This window comes from Musa acuminata, chromosome BXJ2-4 (genome assembly GCF_036884655.1).
Source record: "Musa acuminata AAA Group cultivar baxijiao chromosome BXJ2-4, Cavendish_Baxijiao_AAA, whole genome shotgun sequence".
Lineage (NCBI taxonomy): Eukaryota > Viridiplantae > Streptophyta > Magnoliopsida > Zingiberales > Musaceae > Musa > Musa acuminata.
The window spans coordinates 38227332-38244740 of NC_088341.1; the positions used below are offsets into that span (position 1 = coordinate 38227332).

Sequence of the window (17409 nt, forward strand, 5' to 3'; positions counted from 1 at the left end):
CTGGAATCCTGCAGCAATACCCAATCCCATTCTGTGAGAGGCTTCAAAGTCCTTGAAGAAACAAACCATTCCTTCAGCTGTCCTCAATCTATGAACACCTCTTTCTGTGTACTTGCATCATGATTTTGAAGCTTATCACTTCTTTCCTTCTGACAAGAAGAAGATGCTGCAGATGATGAATTTACCACATCTCTCTCTCTCTCTCTCGCTCTCGCTCTCTCTCATAAATAAAGATCTGACTTGGTTATCAAGCAAGGTAGGGAATGTGTGTCTCTTCGATTTCCTCTCTATGTACACATTAAATGCAAATTGTTATCTTCGACATGCATGGTTGTATCTTCTCTTAGTTGCAATAATACCCAACATTTACACAAAAAAAATCCTTGGCATGTAAGAATGCATGAGATATGTTCCAAAAATATGTAAATTAAGTAATCGTTTACTCATCCAATCCTTATCTTTCTCAACTTTTGATCATAACATCTATTACATCTGTCGATATGATTGGCATTTTAAAATATATTTATTACATCCATATAGCATCATAAATTATTATTAAATAACATAATAGTATATATATATATATATATATATATATATTTTTATATGTGTGGATTTAAGAAAGAATCATTGATGACAATTAAGAGCTTAGAAGGAATCAATTTAACACTTCAATAATTTCATGCTAATTGCTAAGGATTCTTGTTGAGGAATTATCAATGCCCTCTTTAGATCATTTCGGATCTGAAATGTGATTTTTCATGTCAAAGATATTAAGATTTAATAAAGTTTATATGGCAAACATACATACATTTACTGAGACCTTAACAGCCGACGTATCGGACGATATTGAGAACAGTCGTCTGCCAACGATATATATCTTAAAGTACGTTATCTGTCCGCTGCCAGTCCCGTACTCGGGTTCCTCCGCTTGCCCTAATCAGAAGGGGGAGCTCTTGAGGCAAGAAAAGATGGCAACTTTGTTGGCAAACCGAAGGTTTCACATCTCCCTCCATGGCCAGTTTCGATGCCTTGTTATTTCTTCGGGGTAATTCGTCTGTCCCAACTTCTCTCTTTCCACCATCTCCTCGATCGCTTGAAGGAGGGAAAGATGACCGAGGTTGATTATGTGGATTTTTACCTGGTTAGAGTAATTTTGCGTTCTCCTTTTTTGATCTTTAGGGTGAAGAACAGACGTGATTCGTTCAGTCGTGTTAGATGCATTCCGGGGGAATACGCCAAGATCAGGAAAGCATCAAATTTTTCGCATCTGAAGACTGCCAAGGAGAGAGAAACCTACCCGACCGAAACAGTCTCTTCCAAAAATATCAAATTTCACCGGAATTTTTCACGCAACAGTCTCCCTGATGCAGAAGGCGGTAAGTTCCTCGAACCTGTCTTTTAATTTCATTTTTATCTGATTATTCGCTTGAGGACTAGGTTAAATGTGGTTTGATGTAGAATCATGTGCTTTTGTGTTAGACCTTGATCTTAATTGTGGTTTTATTGTTGATGATAGCTTGGCCGGATTTCTTTTTTTTTTTTTTTGGTGTTTTGTGAGACATCAGAAGAAACAGCGAAATCGGTTAGATATTTGCATTGAAGAGCTTGTTTCGTGACATTATGCTTTCCTCTAGTTCCTTTCAGTGAAGAAGTGCCTCTTGGATATGGTTTACATGTGACATTATAAGAAGCAGCTAAAGAAAAGGTGCCAAATGCTCAAGGCACATACACACCATGCCTCGTTGGTTGCATTATTTTTCGTTACATACTAAAAAATACAAATGCAAATGGTTCCTAACATTCCTTAGCCAAAACAAGAGACGTGTTAATGTTGCTGGTATCCGCAGGAAAAAGAACACTAGATGATTTTCTTGTTCCATAGGACACCATGTCAGTTCTGTTTCTAAAGGAGGCAAGAGCTTCTCATTATGATCTGAGCTGCTTCTTTTATCAGATATTTGTTTCTTATACTTTAAGCAAAGCAGACATAGAGATCTTCCTCTCCGTCACCTGACTAATTATTTAGGGTTGTGATTAAAAATTGAGATTGACCATTTTAGTTTCTGAAGATTCTAGTAATTTCCTGGTTTTTTACTTGAAACAGAGTTACGATTGTCAAATAGTACAGTCCCCTTTAGACATGAACATAATATGAGTGAATGATCATATTCCGTACACTGTTCATTTTTTTTAGTTCTAAGAAGCACAGGCACAGACATGACATGCCATTTAAAAAAAAAATAGGACATAGACATGGTGAGGACATGTGTATTTTTTAATATATATATATATATATATATATATATTATATTAACATGAGTTTTATAGTATTTGTACGTAAATTTTATAAACTCCTCATTGTGAACAAATAAATATCACAATTAAAATCATCTAATGTAAGTATCCAAAATAAAGGTTGAGTACATCAAATAATATTTAACAATCTCCAGATATAATTGATATATGTTTCCTTGCAACGATCTCCAGATTTCTTTTCTTGCGATGCCAATGATTTGTCTCCATTTAGAATCCGAAGCAGATGACCCTCATGTGAGGGCCATGCCACAAAGCGCGCGGGAGCGAAGCGGGGGCAATGCCGTGTCCCACAACTAGAAATGAAAGAAAAATAAAAGACAACTGATACGATGACATGTGTCGAACACAGACACATCCACCGAAAGCACGTGTCAGTGCTTCTTAGTTCTATTTCTCAAAAAACTGAAAAATATTGTATGTTTGTGCTGATGTTCTTGAAGAATTGTGTACATGCATTTCATGTTCTGATAGTAAATTAAGATTCCTATTTGTAATCCTGAGGGCCTGAGTGAAGTAGGCGGGTTATTATGAGAAGGCAATGCAACAAACAACCAGAAGTTAAGCCAATGATAGGTTTCAGAACCTTTTGTACCCAACTGTACTTTATCTACACTGATGATGCTTTCATTTATTGCTTACTATCATCTACCTCTTTGCAGCAAGCTCAAGTGGTATCTTTGATAGAACTGAAGAACTCCTAGAGTTCAAAGATGTCAGTAGTTGTTCTCTAGATATCATGGAGGATGCTGCAGAGGAAGAGTTTGGACAATGCCCTGGTGAGGAACAAGATTCTGATATAACAAAGATCACTGAAACTGGGGAAGTAATGAAAAGTAGAATTAAGCAGGATGCTGAGCAAATGGCAATTGAATTACTTTCGGCCAGGTTTGGACTTATGCACCTATAAAGTTATTTTTATTATGATTTGGTGTGTCATAAGATTATTATTGCACATTGCCATATAACCATGTTGTTGAACTTGAGAGGCTCTTTCATTGACTTATTAATGTGTTCCTCTTTTCTTATTCTGTTATGTTGTATGTTAAATTTTTAATATCTTATTTTTCTTATCTTAATAAGCATGGGCATCTTCAATCTATGAATAACTTATTTCAATCTGCTTTTTCTCTTACCATTACCACTTGTTGTATGTTAGTTATGGATGATTTGAGTAATAATTATGACAAGATATTAACTATGCAGTCTCTGCACAGAGCATTTACAACACTTGAGCTGCGAAAAAAATTACGAGGCAAAAAATACCCTCTTGATATAGTTGACTCGCTGATAGCCAGTTTAAAAGACAGGCAAGTTTCTAATCTTCTTCTGAGTACATTTCTTTTGAGTCTGTTCTTATTTATTAACAATCAGGAAGTGGTTTAACAGTCCCATGGAGATAAACTGCAATTTGTTCATGTGCTTATTAAAATAATAGTACTTATGATGGTCAATTTCAACTAGCTTGTATTAATTTTTTGTGAAAATAGGGGTACTTGTGTAATATTATAGATTGAACTAGTTTTCTGGTTTGGTGGAAAACTATTTCTGATTTCAACAGTTGAAAGCTGCAAGGTTATGCATACATTTGGTGGACTGAGATATGTTATGCCTCACTAACAACTTAATGATTAACATTTTTCACTTCATCTTCATAGCTAGGAAGCCACATATGAGTGCTAAGTGAGTAGTTTCTGTTGATAATGCTACTTATAAGATTTGATTGGACATTTTACTTTCATGCATCATAAGGAAAAATTTACATAGATACATGTTAATTTTCAACATATTTTTATGCACACAAAATGACAATTTTCTCAAGTATTCATCTGTTTCAATGATTTTAATTCTTATAGGGGTTTGATAAATGATGGTCTATATGCGGAGTCATTCTCTCACTCTCGTTGGTTGTCCTCGACTTGGGGTCCAAAACGTATAAAAAAGGTGAGACTTATGAACCCAACTCCTCTCTTATGCATTCTTTAGTCTCAACTCCTGGACATTGTAACTTAATGGAACTTAATGGCTGATGTTTTGAGTGCACAATTGGACACATATATGTTTGAAGGTTTGGCATAAAATTCATCGATAGCTGATTTGGTGCCACAGTGAAATGTCCGATCCTTCTTTTGGCTACCAGAAGGGCATGGTCGGCATATGCACTAACAGGTTTATGTTCTTCAAACAGGCACTTAGGCACAAAGGGGTGAGTGAAATGGTAGCCGATAAAGCAACAAAAGAGGTATTTGAGGAGGATGACACTGGTGGCAACGATCAGAACATACAACATGGCATTTCCAAAAATTCAATGGAACATCTCTATCTTCAGGCCTCTAAGCAGTGGTTTCGCAGCCAGGACTCATCTCTTCAGATTCGGAAGTCGAGAATTGTAAGGTGGCTGCAGTACCGTGGATTCAGCTGGGTAATCACTAACAACATATTAAGAAGGCTCGAATCAGATTATCCACCATGAGAGTGTCCTTGGCAACCTGCTGATAATTTCTCCAAAATCCTGCTGTAATTATTGCCCAGGTACATTACCATCATAATGTTCACAGCCAAGGATTACATATAATGTTACAGCCTTAAGAATCCACAATTGTACAGCAGAACTCAAGTATGTGATGGGGGAAAATTAACATATAAACAAAGTGGAAAATGTTGGCAGTAATCCTTACATTTCACATGTTTTTCTTGAAAATGATGAATTCACAAATTAGAAATGGGATCCAATAGAAATTCCTTTAGGTAATCTACATTATACTATGAAATGCTTGTGTTTCACATTTCCATAAAATGTGAAGAGGTAACACATTTCCATAAAAGTGTTCATCTAACTTGGCAGCACCCTTCAAAATCGCCACAGCAAAAGTGATGGAGCTAGTGCCCTGGATGCTGACCACGTCAATATTTAAGCTGAATTAGTAGAGGGATCTTGGTTTTGGTCTGGAATGCATTAATTAAATGGACTTTTGCCTGCATTGTACCACTACTGAAGGAAACTCCATCCAAGCCTTGTGAAGTCTAAAGGTTGTAGATCAGTAGAGTACCTCATACGAATTCTTTTTTTTCGTCTTCTTCCTGGGTAACTCTTAATATTTCCATTCCCGAAGAATCATATTCTGTTTACATGATCTTTCTCTCTTAATATTTCTTTTTCCAAAGAATCAAATTCTGTTTACATGATCTTTCCGAATGCTCTCTATACACCTTACATGACTAGCTTTGTGGTGACATTCTGTAATGAAATGCTATGTTCTTGGGAAAGCTAAGACTAATAGCTTTGTGGTGACATTCTGAAAGGATGGTCCAATTGCACCAGCTTGAAAATGTGGAAAAATTTGTGCTTGAATTTTTCTTCTTCTTCCTCTTCTTGGAAAGTAGATAGCTGATGTTCTTCACTATGCATAATATACTTTTTGTGAGATCTCCATGAACTGAGCAGATAGCTGATGTTGATTTCTCTGCTTTTGGTAGGTTTGGAGAGTGGCTTCTGCTGAATCACTTGTGGAGAACATGCTTGCCTACTCTTGATGCATGTTGATAATGGCATGACCAATTGGTTGATGTTCCAAATCCTGCACTCGGGGATGTGCGTTCATCTCATTGTCTTTTGGAGTTAGCAAAAGCAATCAAGCTTTATTCTCTATATGTGAGGCTAGTTGCACACAAGACTAACAGTGATTAGAGTATCTTTCACAACTTAATGCTGAAACTTTTTGTTTTTTTGCTTCCTAACAATTTCCATGGAGTTTTATAAGGTATAAATGCCAATTATACTTTCATTGTCTCTATTTTAATAGACAAATGATAGTTGATAGAGAGAATATTGTCAGTTAATTATCATCCGACATGCGATCTGCTTGAGGTATTTTAGGTGAAAGAAGAAGACGGAGATCCTCCACCTGTCTGTTCACGTGGACAAAGGTGGTCGTCGAGATCAAAGAGGGATTGTTGGAGGTGGTTAGAGGTTGTCTCTTCGTAAAGTATTTTATTAAATATTTTATTCTTTTATAATTAGATATAAAAGTTGATCTTTAACACAACACAATAAAGATAAGGTTTATCTTTTTTGACTATTCACATTCATATTCATACATCTCGGTTTATTAACTTTGACGTCGGAGGGATCGAGTCGGGAAATCTCTTTGGATCGTGGTCTTCGTGTAAATAGCATATTAGGAACTCGATGTTTTCACCTTGAAGGTACCTTGGACAACTTTGCGCATGCGGGTTTGGGCCACGTTTGATTGACAAGGACGTCAATAACTTCTTCTCTCATGCTAGGAAGGCCCAATGTTGTAGAAATGCTCATCCGACCCTCTCAATCAACACTAAGCGAGGAGGCTTTGCCCTTGACTCATAATACTTTCACTCAATTGGGCAGTAGCCACCCTTTCAGCACACACGGACGCATCCACCTCGGCGTAAACATCGATGTGATACTGGCGTCCATTTAGTGACTCGGGCCTCTCACCCTTAGGGACGACTCTAAGCCACATATTCGTCCTTGTCGATGTGTTCTTGAATCTCACCTAGCAATTGCAAATGCTAACAAACATGACACAAGCTATCGTTCCACTTTTGCCCCAGTTAGTCTGATAAGTGATGCCACCAACTTATCCATGGTCACTAGCTCAACCGTCACCGGCATCGGCACAAGCACTAGCATTGGTACCAACACCCATCGAGGTTCCCCCACCTAACGTGATGTCGATATCCCAAGAACACCCAAGACCCGTCAAACTACCGATCGAGGGGGCACTTCACTCATCAACTGTGGAATTTAACGAACTACACCACTACTCTACCCTACCTGAATCTGAGACCCAGTCAGTGGTTTCGACAGAGGATTCCCTATAGATCATGTTAGGCAGATGGACCAATGTTTGGAGGAGATGTGATGAGAGTTCCAACAATCCAAAGGGGAAGAGTTGGTCGACCCCACCTTGGGTCGATCGTTATTAACCTAGAAAATCCAGGAAGAATTGATTCCAATAAACTTTTGCCTCCCGTCGTTGAAGGCATTCAATGACAATGCCAACCCAATATAGCACATTATAACTTTTCATGCCCAAATATAATTGTGTGGCACTTTAGATGCTTTGATGTGCCACACCTTCCGGACCAGGCTCAACACGAGAATGACACGCCCGCCTGAAGTCGCTTTCCATCGGTTCTTTTTCCTAGCTTGTGAGGGAGTTCGAACTTCACTTCCTCCGGAATGTCCGCCCGAGGTCATCGGCGGCAATGCTTCTTAGGCTCAAGCAAGGGGAGGAGGAAATGCTCTTTGTCAATCGGTTCACTAATGAAATCTGAGGCGTGGTAGATATCCATCTGTCGCTTATAATATAAACTTTCATGATGGGGCTCAAACCCTCTCATCTCTTTTGGTCATGCTCGAAAGGCCTTCGGTGACGATACCAATGATACTTCAGAGGACTAATCAATATATTACCGTCAAGGCTATGGTCTCGGTAAGCGTTAGGAGTCATTCAAGAGGCCGAAGTAGGAGCGACCACAATCCACCCCGACCCCAAGATCACCACGGTGAAGGAGGAACAAACATCCCAAGTTACCTCATCTAAGGTTCAAGTTGACCCCCTTGAATATGTCTAAAACTGAAATTTTTTTGCATATAAAAGAGAAGAGGCTCTTAAAAGACCTCACCTAATAAAGACTATTGACAAAAAGAGATGAGTGCAAATACTGTCGGTTCTATCAGGATTATGACCACGACACAAAGGATTATCGCAACTTGAAAGAGCAAATTAAAGAACTCATACATCAGAGACACCTCGGGCGGTTCATTCGAAAGCACCGGGAACCCTCACCCCAACCTCAAGGGCCGATGGAGAGATAAATTGATTTCATCATTGGTGGACCCGCCTTAGGAGAAAATAGCTCCTCGGGTCATAAAACTTACGCCCGAGTTACCATTGAAAAGCACCCGAGGATAGAGGATGACCTTGAGATAACCTTCAAGGAGGAAAAGACAGAGTACCTCAACTTAAACTACGACAATGCTTTGATAGTTTTTGTAAGGATGATCAACGCTCAAGTGAAGAGGGTCATGATTGACACAGGTAGCTCTATCGATATCCTCTACTTTGATACTTTCTAAAAACCTGGCCTCTAGACTAATGACCTTACCTCTTTGACTTCTTTGTTGACGGGGTTCACTATCGGCTCTATCTCCTCTCTCGGGATCGTGAACCTGCATGTTACATTCGAAGATAAGCCTTGCTCTAAAATGATACTAGTTAGATTTATAATGGATATCCCCTCGGCATACTACGCAATCATAGGGTGACCCACACTGAATAAACCTAGGGCGATCGTGTCGACCTACCACATGGTGATGAAGTTTCCAACAAGAACCGACATTGGAGAGCTGAGAAGTAACCCAAGGGAGTTACTCCGGTGCCTACCTGATGGTAGTCTTCCTACTGAAGAAGGCTCAACCCGAGACTCCACTTATGGACCCTTGAGACCTCACCAAGTTCATCCCACATCCTGAGTTGGTAGAGCCATGGGTTGAAGCACTCCTAGACATGACCTAGTGCTTTAGAAAGCTAAAGTCAATGATCCAACTAGATCCTGGGATAAGCTAGTGCCAAATTCGAAATGGCCATATCGCGTCATCAAGATTGTTCAAAATGGAACCTATTGCCTTTTGACGACAGAAGGGGTGGTGCCTTTAAGGACATTACATATTGCAAACTTAAAAGAGGTTCTACCCTTTGAGGTATCCCTCAGGGTTATGTCAGGGTGATTACGCCCCAATCATCAAGTTTTGGTCCACCATATCTTTGGTGCAAGTTAAAAAAAAAAAAGGTAAAAATATTTTCAAGGTATTAGTGTTGCAAATTGAGGAAAGAAAGTTTCATTACTTGAAAAGACTACACCAACTCGATCGGGCCTCTATATCCAAAATGAGACCTTGACCTATCGAGGTAGAGACTGGTCGAGTGGATAAGCTCGATGATGCAACAGGTAAAAAATGCAAGGACTAAGTTAGGTAGGTAGACTCGATCATGAGAGACAATTGATGAATGGCGTAGCCGACATCGAGTACACGGTCAAAAAGAGCTGTGATGTAATGGTAATGTTATTCGTCAAAAGTAACAAATGTATGAAGACCACTTCGAAAAGCATGAAAGAAACTTGTCACGACAAAAGACACAAGACAAAATATACTTAAGATGCATAACTAAAAAAAAACTCAATTTAATGAGAAATCCATCGTTAAAAGACATAAGACAAAATATGTTCGAAATACATAAGTCGGTCGAAAAAACCTCAAGTTACGTACACGTCGACGATACCTCAACGACTTTTTTCCTCAACAACGATCAACATAGATTAACACAAACATAAATAAAAAGCTTTCTTAATTTTATCTAATACTATCAACTTTCAAGGGCTAATTATTACACGTGTAATAATTATGACCGGAGAAAAGAAAAACTAATGAGAAGAACTCGGAAAGAGAAAAAGGGTGAAATGAAGTGTTCAAAGCGTTTTGGACGTGCCACAGGTTACAAACTCATGAAAGAAAGGGGAAAAACATCGCGAACACAAATCAGCCAAGAACTTCCCAATTGAGACCTAAAACAATCTCAAATTAAAATTAACAGAAAATTTGACCAGATCTAAAACAAAGCAACTATATCAAATACACCTCAGAAGCATAAAACATTGGAAATGGCAATCAGCTCTTATATCACGGGCGCATAAAGCATCAACAGAGAAGATCCCCTGTCATGGCACATCCAAATTATAACAGAAATTTTACAGGTATCAATCACACTTCGATCATGAATTTTACAGGTGCTTTTCAACAGAGAGATTGGGTAGAACAGTCTCAAGAGAAAGGTTGGATCGTCATTAGCTGCTGTCTTAATCTTCCGAGACACATGGCAGATGTGAAGATCACAGTGCCTCACTACATTGCCATCTCAGCTTGCAATGCTGCAAGTTCATCTTCCTCGGCAGTATTTTTCTGGGGAACAGGCCGAGCAGGTACTCTACCAGCAGGAACATGAACTGGCGCAGCAGGAGCAGTTGTAGCAGGCTGAAGAAGCTGTTCCTCCAACTCGGCTCCCTCCAACTCTTCCAGTTCTGCTTCCAACTCATCCTGCCATCACAGTTTTTGGTTCATACATCAAAATTAAGAAAAGTAGATAAGTGTAAGAACACTGATCACGGGAAGAAGGTATACTTCATCAAAGTCAGCTGCTGCTCCAATAGGAGTGGCTAATGCTTCCTGAATTTGCTTCATGTTCTCTGTCTGTTCATTGATCTCGTCCATGGTCTTGTCAACATCATCAATATTACTATAGAAAACAGAACAACATCAATCAGTTTTTCACCCCTTCTTTATTGTTATACAAGAGGTCAACAATAACAGCACACTACAGTAAGGAACAGGATGACCAGAGCATCATAAACAATTCTAGTGTCAGTCAAAATCTGCATCATGTAACGAAATAATGACTTCATCAAGACCATAGCCTGGAAGAAAGTTTCAGTGTAGGTGACAAACAATGAGTTGTTTTCACAGGTCTAAGTGCAAACACTACAAATGATTCTGAAGTAATGGATATTAAAGCATACAAATAAGCAAATAGGAGTTCATCTACTTACGTTGCTTTTTGCATAGCTTTCATTGCTGCTGCTCCAGTTCTCAAAGCGTCAACAGTTTCTGTTGTAGCTTTTGCACCTTCCAACATTATCATCTGGAGTTCATCCCAATAAAATATTAGTCAGAATGATATAAAGGAAATATGCAAGCATAGCCTTGGAAACCACTATCATACTTAATTTGAGTTAATACCTGATCATGAATCCTCAACTGGAAGTTTCCAAGTTGCTCAACTTGTTGTTCATAAAGCCTCTTCCTCTTCAAGCATTGTATAGCAGCTAATAGAGATAGATAAAAAAAATCCCATTAGTGTAAATGTGATAAATAAACATAAAATGGCATTTACCGCAAGAAAGCTGGCTATAATAGTTGCACTGATGTGCATGTTGATTTTCAAATGCTGGTATAATAAAGCAAGTTTCTAAAAGGCACTGAGATCATGTCATCAAAAACATGACATTATTACTAAACAAGTTTCTGAAAAAAATGAACTACCGAAATCAGGATTTTAGAAAGACGCAAGGAACATGTTAATAACCTTCAAAAACCTCCATGAAACTTAAATGGTTGATGATGATAAAAGTATGTCAGGCCTGTCCATGTCTAAAAAAGTAAGTTTCATATTTACCTATGGATCAACTTACATGATATTGGAACGGGCAAACATTCATACACTAAAGAAAGGAAGGAGCATAATGATATAAAAATTACCAGGATTTGAGAAAGATGCAAGGAACAAGTCAATAACCTTCAGAAACCTCCACGAAACTTAAATGGTTGATGATGATAAAGATGGCAGGCCCATCCATATAAAAAATGTTTCATATTTAGCTATGGATCAATAATTGGAATGGGCAGACATTCATGTACTAAAGAGAGGAGTGAGAATAGTGAATATTAAATTAGCATAGTACAGATAAATATAGAACCAATACACTCATATGGTAACACAGTATAGTGATAGCCATCCCCAATTTTGCTATGTTCCAAAATATCCTTTGATGAGCCATTAGTCACCTCTATGACATCTAGAACTGACAATGCTATAAAACCATGACACAAATTTTCAGCTCCCAAGGATGATTGCATGGAGTAGGTGGAGCACTTGATTCATTTTGTTGAACAAGTGGGACCAGGATAAGCATCCAACATTATAAAAATGTTCTAGGAATCAACCATCTCAGATATAAACAGACCATTGCCCAACTCCTGAATCAACCAACTCAACAGTTTTTGCTCTCATAAAACCACTGGATCTACCCCTGCAGCCTAGTAGGAGTCATATGACATGTTGTATTATTATATATAATATACTGGAAAAACATCTAGGAGCAGTATCAGGTCGATCTAATCCTGCTGCCTACTATGAGCTGTTTCTTGTATGGCAAAGGTTTTTACCATTAAACATTTAAACTAAAAGTTTATCTGGGAAGAGGTTCATCATTTAAGTTACACGAGATTATTCTTCCTGGGTCAATTAAATAAGATAAATAGTTTCATATTTAGAATGTTAATATAAACATGACTTCTTTGTTTCATGCACTGAATTGCTCTGATTATCTCCTTTATACATATATTCAGTTTTGCATTTCCCGAAGGACAACAATACCTAGGCAAAGATGGTGATATAATAAACAACAGCATACCCACAAAGGACTAACTGTTAGTCAAAGCAGTTAACAGTGTCGACAAGAAAACTTTGGATAAAAATCAAAGGCAAAGTTGGAAGGCAGATGCCTGGTATTCAATCGAAGCAGATCTCGAGATGTATCACAAAATATAAGGGACAAAATGATGGAAGAAAATGTCTAATTTCACACAGGAAACAACAGGAAGAAAAAGGAAAACAAAATTAGCTCAGAGGTCAAAGTGCTAGATTGGATGGATAAGTTAATTTGAAGAAGAAATAAAATTGACTTTGCGAAAGTGAAACAAGCACGTACAAGAGACTGATCATGATCAGTAAAGCCTTTAGTAACAGTATATAGGTTATTGTACTAAACAGAAATATCAAGCTAGCAAGGGACAGGTGTACCCTCAGGGACAATATCTAGATACACAATACTGAATAGTCCAGACTGCCAAATGTGATAAAGGATACCCTTCAAGCAAAGATGTTAAATAATTGAAACCTACAAGTACTTACTCCATGATAAAATGAGCAAAAGAAAGAGGGAACATATTTGACAAGTAAAAGAATCCAGTTGTTTTCTTTAGCGAGAATGGAAAACAAAGAATTTAGAAAACAAAAAACAAAAAAAATCCACCAAAACCAATATAATTCTTGAACCAGTCGAAACTTTTTTCTACACTCCATTCTCTCAATACCAATAATTATAGAATGCTAGTTTATTTATATGCACATCTGTATTCACAAGAAACTTCAAATTGTAGAATGCAAGGAGATATAGAAAGGAGAAGACTAGCTACTTATGAGGATAAAAGGTCACCCAAAGCAATCTATGCAATTTCTGTACTAAGACACAAATGTGAGCAGATCATCCAGCCACCGTAAACAAATCAGTACATGAACCTCAACACAGAAAACACTTGTCAATGTTAGTCACAATGGCAGAATTATTTTGTATCAACATTTTGGTTCTTTAGCTACATAAACAATGTAGCCCTACCTTCATGGAAAAGCATGTCAAAAAAGACCATGCTAACAGATCATGTTGGTAGAACTAGTGTTTGTGAGCATTATAAACATCCACAAGTAGATCATAAATCTGTACCTCTCTTATTCTTTGCTCTTGTGAACTCCTTAGCCTTTTCAACTTCAGCAGCAGCCTTCTTCAAGAGAACTTTCTCCTTTTTCTCAAGCATCTCAAGTGTCTGCAGCATAAAGACCAGCAAATTAGAGAAATAATTAATGCAGTATTGCAACTATGCTAATTATGATAACAATGACTTTACAGTTCATATCGAGGAGATCATATCTCTGAGGCGTGAGGATCACAGTCATTTTAAGGGAGATGTTTAGGTGCATATACATAACGAGTCACTTCAAATGTCCATACCTACCATGTGAAACCATAATAGAGGACACCATACATAACTCAACATCTATTTTATTTACTTAGATACTGCTTCTTGGATGAAGAAAGATGATTTTTTAAAGATTTATATAGAAGTTCAAAAACTTCATTGTGAAATTAAATACAAAATAAAGCATCAGAAGTTTTGTTCTTCAAGTCCTAAATAAAAAGAAACCTATGAACCATCTTAAAGTTATCAATATTTAGCCCAAAGGCAGCTTTCTTTATAACAATTTTACAAAAAAAATGAATTGCTAACATCCCATTCCCACATATATCACAATTTGCAGTGTTAATAACAAAATCATTAAAGGAAAATTTATAGTGTAAATCATTTTTCTAAGATCAGTCAGATGCACCAAACAGATGAAGCATCATTTATTATTATTGTGCATTATTCATGCATAGCATTCCAACAGAATAGTAATCAAAATAATCCAGCATAATTTCTGGAAAAGAAAAAGGCTTCTAACCTCCTAATTAGTTCAGGGTCACATAAGAGTTAGTATTGCTAAAATAACATTGTTCAAGATTTAAATGGATGTGTAAGGTTATTTGAAAACTATACAACAAAAAATGTTTCCATTTGTGAACAACTACGATAGCACCCATTATAAGAAAATATGTTCAAGAAAATCTGGGCATGTTCAAAAGTAGACTTATAAATGCATTGTTAAGATAAGAAACTAGTGGTGCAAAGAAAGGTAGAGGAAGCCCTAGTATGGCTTTATTAGAAACAATAAAAGAATATTGATGGCTATCAATTTGACTAGTGGTATTACCCTTAGTAAAGCTCAATGGCAGGAAAAGGTACATGAAGCCACCCCAAATAATCAAATCTACAAAGTATTGCACAAGCTTAGATTGAAACAAATCAAATAAGAAATCCAAAAGAACACATGTCCGAGTCTTGGCTTCACTCCTTTTGAGTTTGATAAGCAATGTATTGGACCTCAAGACACGAACATCATAGTCTATATGATTTGATAACTATGGCAGAAATAGCAAACTGATCATGGCAACATATCTTCTGCATCCATACTCCAAGTTCTTTTTATAAGAGTCTATCTTTCTTGACTTTTTTTATAGTACTTCATATGCCCATAACTGTCGCCTCCCCTTTTTATTCCCCTGTTAGAACTCTCTTCACCTTCTCCTATGATGAACCTGAACTTCTTTCCTTTATCACTTAGATCATGACAAGTAACATGAGACCCTTGTGGCAGGCTTCAAGGTTCTATGTCCTGGAGAATCAAGTGACAACTTTTAAATCCGTCATCAGCAGATGTCCCAACACACATCCTCTCATCATAAGGCAAGGAATGCAACGAATTAGTTCTTTATCCAGGTTGTAAAAACTCTTTTCTAGATCTCTATACTTGATAGGTATAAAGTCTATCTTTCCACCATGATAAATCAAAAAGAGCAACCTGTATCTGTAGACAAGCACGGTTGATGAACTATGAATATCACAGAAAGGCTTACTTAAGTTGAAGTGCAGAAGCCTTAGATAAGACTTGCCTCCAAAGAAAGAAAGGAGCTTACAATGCAGTCGAGGATGCATAAATGTGAGTATACATAAATATGTCCAATACATGGTCAACCATGCAACCACTGTCATAATTTTTGCTTCTCCTTTCAATTTCAACTTCTACAAGAATGTTATTCTAATTCAAGAACTTGATTTTTTTCTACTTTGATCTTTTGTTGGCCCCTTACTTGGCTATAATGTCTTTAATCTCACTTAGTTCATATAGATCAGTTAGATTTTAGATCAACAAAGTCAGTTATCTCACATTAATTATGTCATAGCTTCAACATTTCAACATTTTGGAGCATATCTGAGAAAATCATTGGACTTATGGAAAGCACTCGGCCTTAGTTCTCCCAACAGCTAATGCAACTTAATTATGTAAAAGATAGAATTACATTTGTAATTATGAATTATAATCATATCTAGCTTCAGAAAAAGAAACCAAAAAGACTAAGCTGCACCACAAAGTGAGCTGAAAAAAAAAAGACCTTATTGCAAGACACCTTACCACAAATCATATTTGTCATAAGTAAAAATTTCTCCTGCCATCATCCTATATAATGATGAACTTGCACAGACTTTACCTAAATCTTGAGGAAGGTAGCACCACACGGAATTACTTTCAAACATCGTTCCTAGTAAAGTACATAAAATATACTATCAGAAGCACAGAAAATGAAACTACTACTATCAGCGGGTTCAGCAGCAATGGGACTTCCTAAGGACAATAAGAAAACAAACAGAAAATAACAAAACGAGAGGAAGGTTTCTGTTAACAACTGGCCAAACACATCAGAGATTGATTGTCATTAAGATTCTAACACAAAATAACCATCATATTAGACAAAGTAAAAAAGACAATCTTTCTTTCATGTTTACATAGGTTTTCAGTGTTGTTACTGCGAGGACCATAATAGGCCACCATCTAGAAAGGCAATCAATCATATACCCTGATCATATAGTATCCAAACAAACACAAAAGCAATTTCGTAATACAAGAAATTCCACTAGTCAACTGTGCACTTTGCACCCGATAACAAATAATTAGATAAATTAAACCAAAGAAAAGGGGAGCGAAATCCATCGGTACCTCATTTAATTTATCGAGAGTGGCCACGGCATTGGTTTGCTCCTTGGGCTTTCCAAACAGCCTACTGAACATCTTGACCGGCTTCTAAGGGACAAACCTCTGCAACAAGACAAAGTTTTAGCCCCGGATCCCCAATTCAAAACCAAAACCCTAGATGGAAAACTGAAAAATCTCTCTTTGATCGCTCCCAACGATCGCGTACGGGATAATCCATTGTCGAAACGAGGTAAAAACCAAAAAAAAACAAGAAAAAGAAGCATGGAGAAAGAGATGTCTGCGACAGATGATCAAATCTTCGAGATCGAACCCAACACGGACCAAGAAGATAAGACCGATCGATCGCCCTTAGGGGATACAAGGACCCTACGAGGGCGATCGTGGATGGGATCGACAGATGATCCGAGAATTCGAGGGTAACGGTAGTAGGAAGCACGGGATTCCTTCGACGAGAATCCAGCGAAGGAGGGTAAAGATGAATACACGAGAGGTAGGCCGACAAAGTCCGGCCGCTGCGTGTTTCGATCGGGCTGACTCACCCCAGAGAAGACCCCAAGGATCGTACGTCATCCGTCACCGAAGTGGGTCGCACCATTTACGGTAGTTGTGCCTCGATTCGTTGTGTTACGACTTTTTCCCTTACAGGTTGGACGGTCCAGATCTGATCTCGGTGGTCCGAGAGATGGATCCAGCTTTTGATCGGGAACCATAATACCTATAATACCCTCCTAAACCTCATTAAATTACGCGGGAGTCTCGCTGTGAAGTTGCCAACCCAAGGGTTATT

General features: G+C 37.8%; 2 protein-coding genes across 7 annotated transcripts; one reads left to right on the forward strand and one right to left on the reverse strand.

Annotated features, from left to right (window-relative positions):
* Positions 1 to 891: 891 nt before the first annotated feature.
* On the forward strand, positions 892 to 6110 carry LOC103983261 (uncharacterized). The gene is made up of 7 exons (XM_009400483.3): positions 892 to 1048; positions 1183 to 1379; positions 2979 to 3204; positions 3534 to 3626; positions 4173 to 4260; positions 4505 to 4848; positions 5794 to 6110. The coding sequence occupies exons 1-6, from the start codon at positions 972 to 974 to the stop codon at positions 4787 to 4789; spliced, it is 966 nt and encodes a 321-aa protein (XP_009398758.2). The 5' UTR covers positions 892 to 971; the 3' UTR covers positions 4790 to 4848; positions 5794 to 6110.
* A 3907-nt stretch (positions 6111 to 10017) lies between these two features.
* On the reverse strand, positions 10018 to 17209 carry LOC103983260 (vacuolar protein sorting-associated protein 32 homolog 2). 6 transcript variants are annotated; one of them, XM_065105590.1, is made up of 8 exons: positions 16993 to 17138; positions 16626 to 16724; positions 16120 to 16170; positions 13699 to 13798; positions 11156 to 11241; positions 10966 to 11057; positions 10541 to 10655; positions 10018 to 10456 (listed from the first exon to the last, which is right to left on the reverse strand). In XM_065105590.1, exons 4-8 carry the CDS (start codon positions 13787 to 13789, stop codon positions 10265 to 10267), a joined length of 576 nt encoding a protein of 191 aa, XP_064961662.1. In that variant the 5' UTR covers positions 13790 to 13798; positions 16120 to 16170; positions 16626 to 16724; positions 16993 to 17138; the 3' UTR covers positions 10018 to 10264. The 6 variants fall into 6 exon arrangements, with proteins under 6 accessions (XP_064961662.1, XP_009398755.1, XP_064961660.1 ...); XM_009400480.3 differs by lacking the exon at positions 16120 to 16170 and having other exon boundaries at positions 17106 to 17209; XM_065105588.1 differs by lacking the exon at positions 16120 to 16170 and having other exon boundaries at positions 16993 to 17132.
* Between the last annotated feature and the right edge of the window lie 200 nt (positions 17210 to 17409).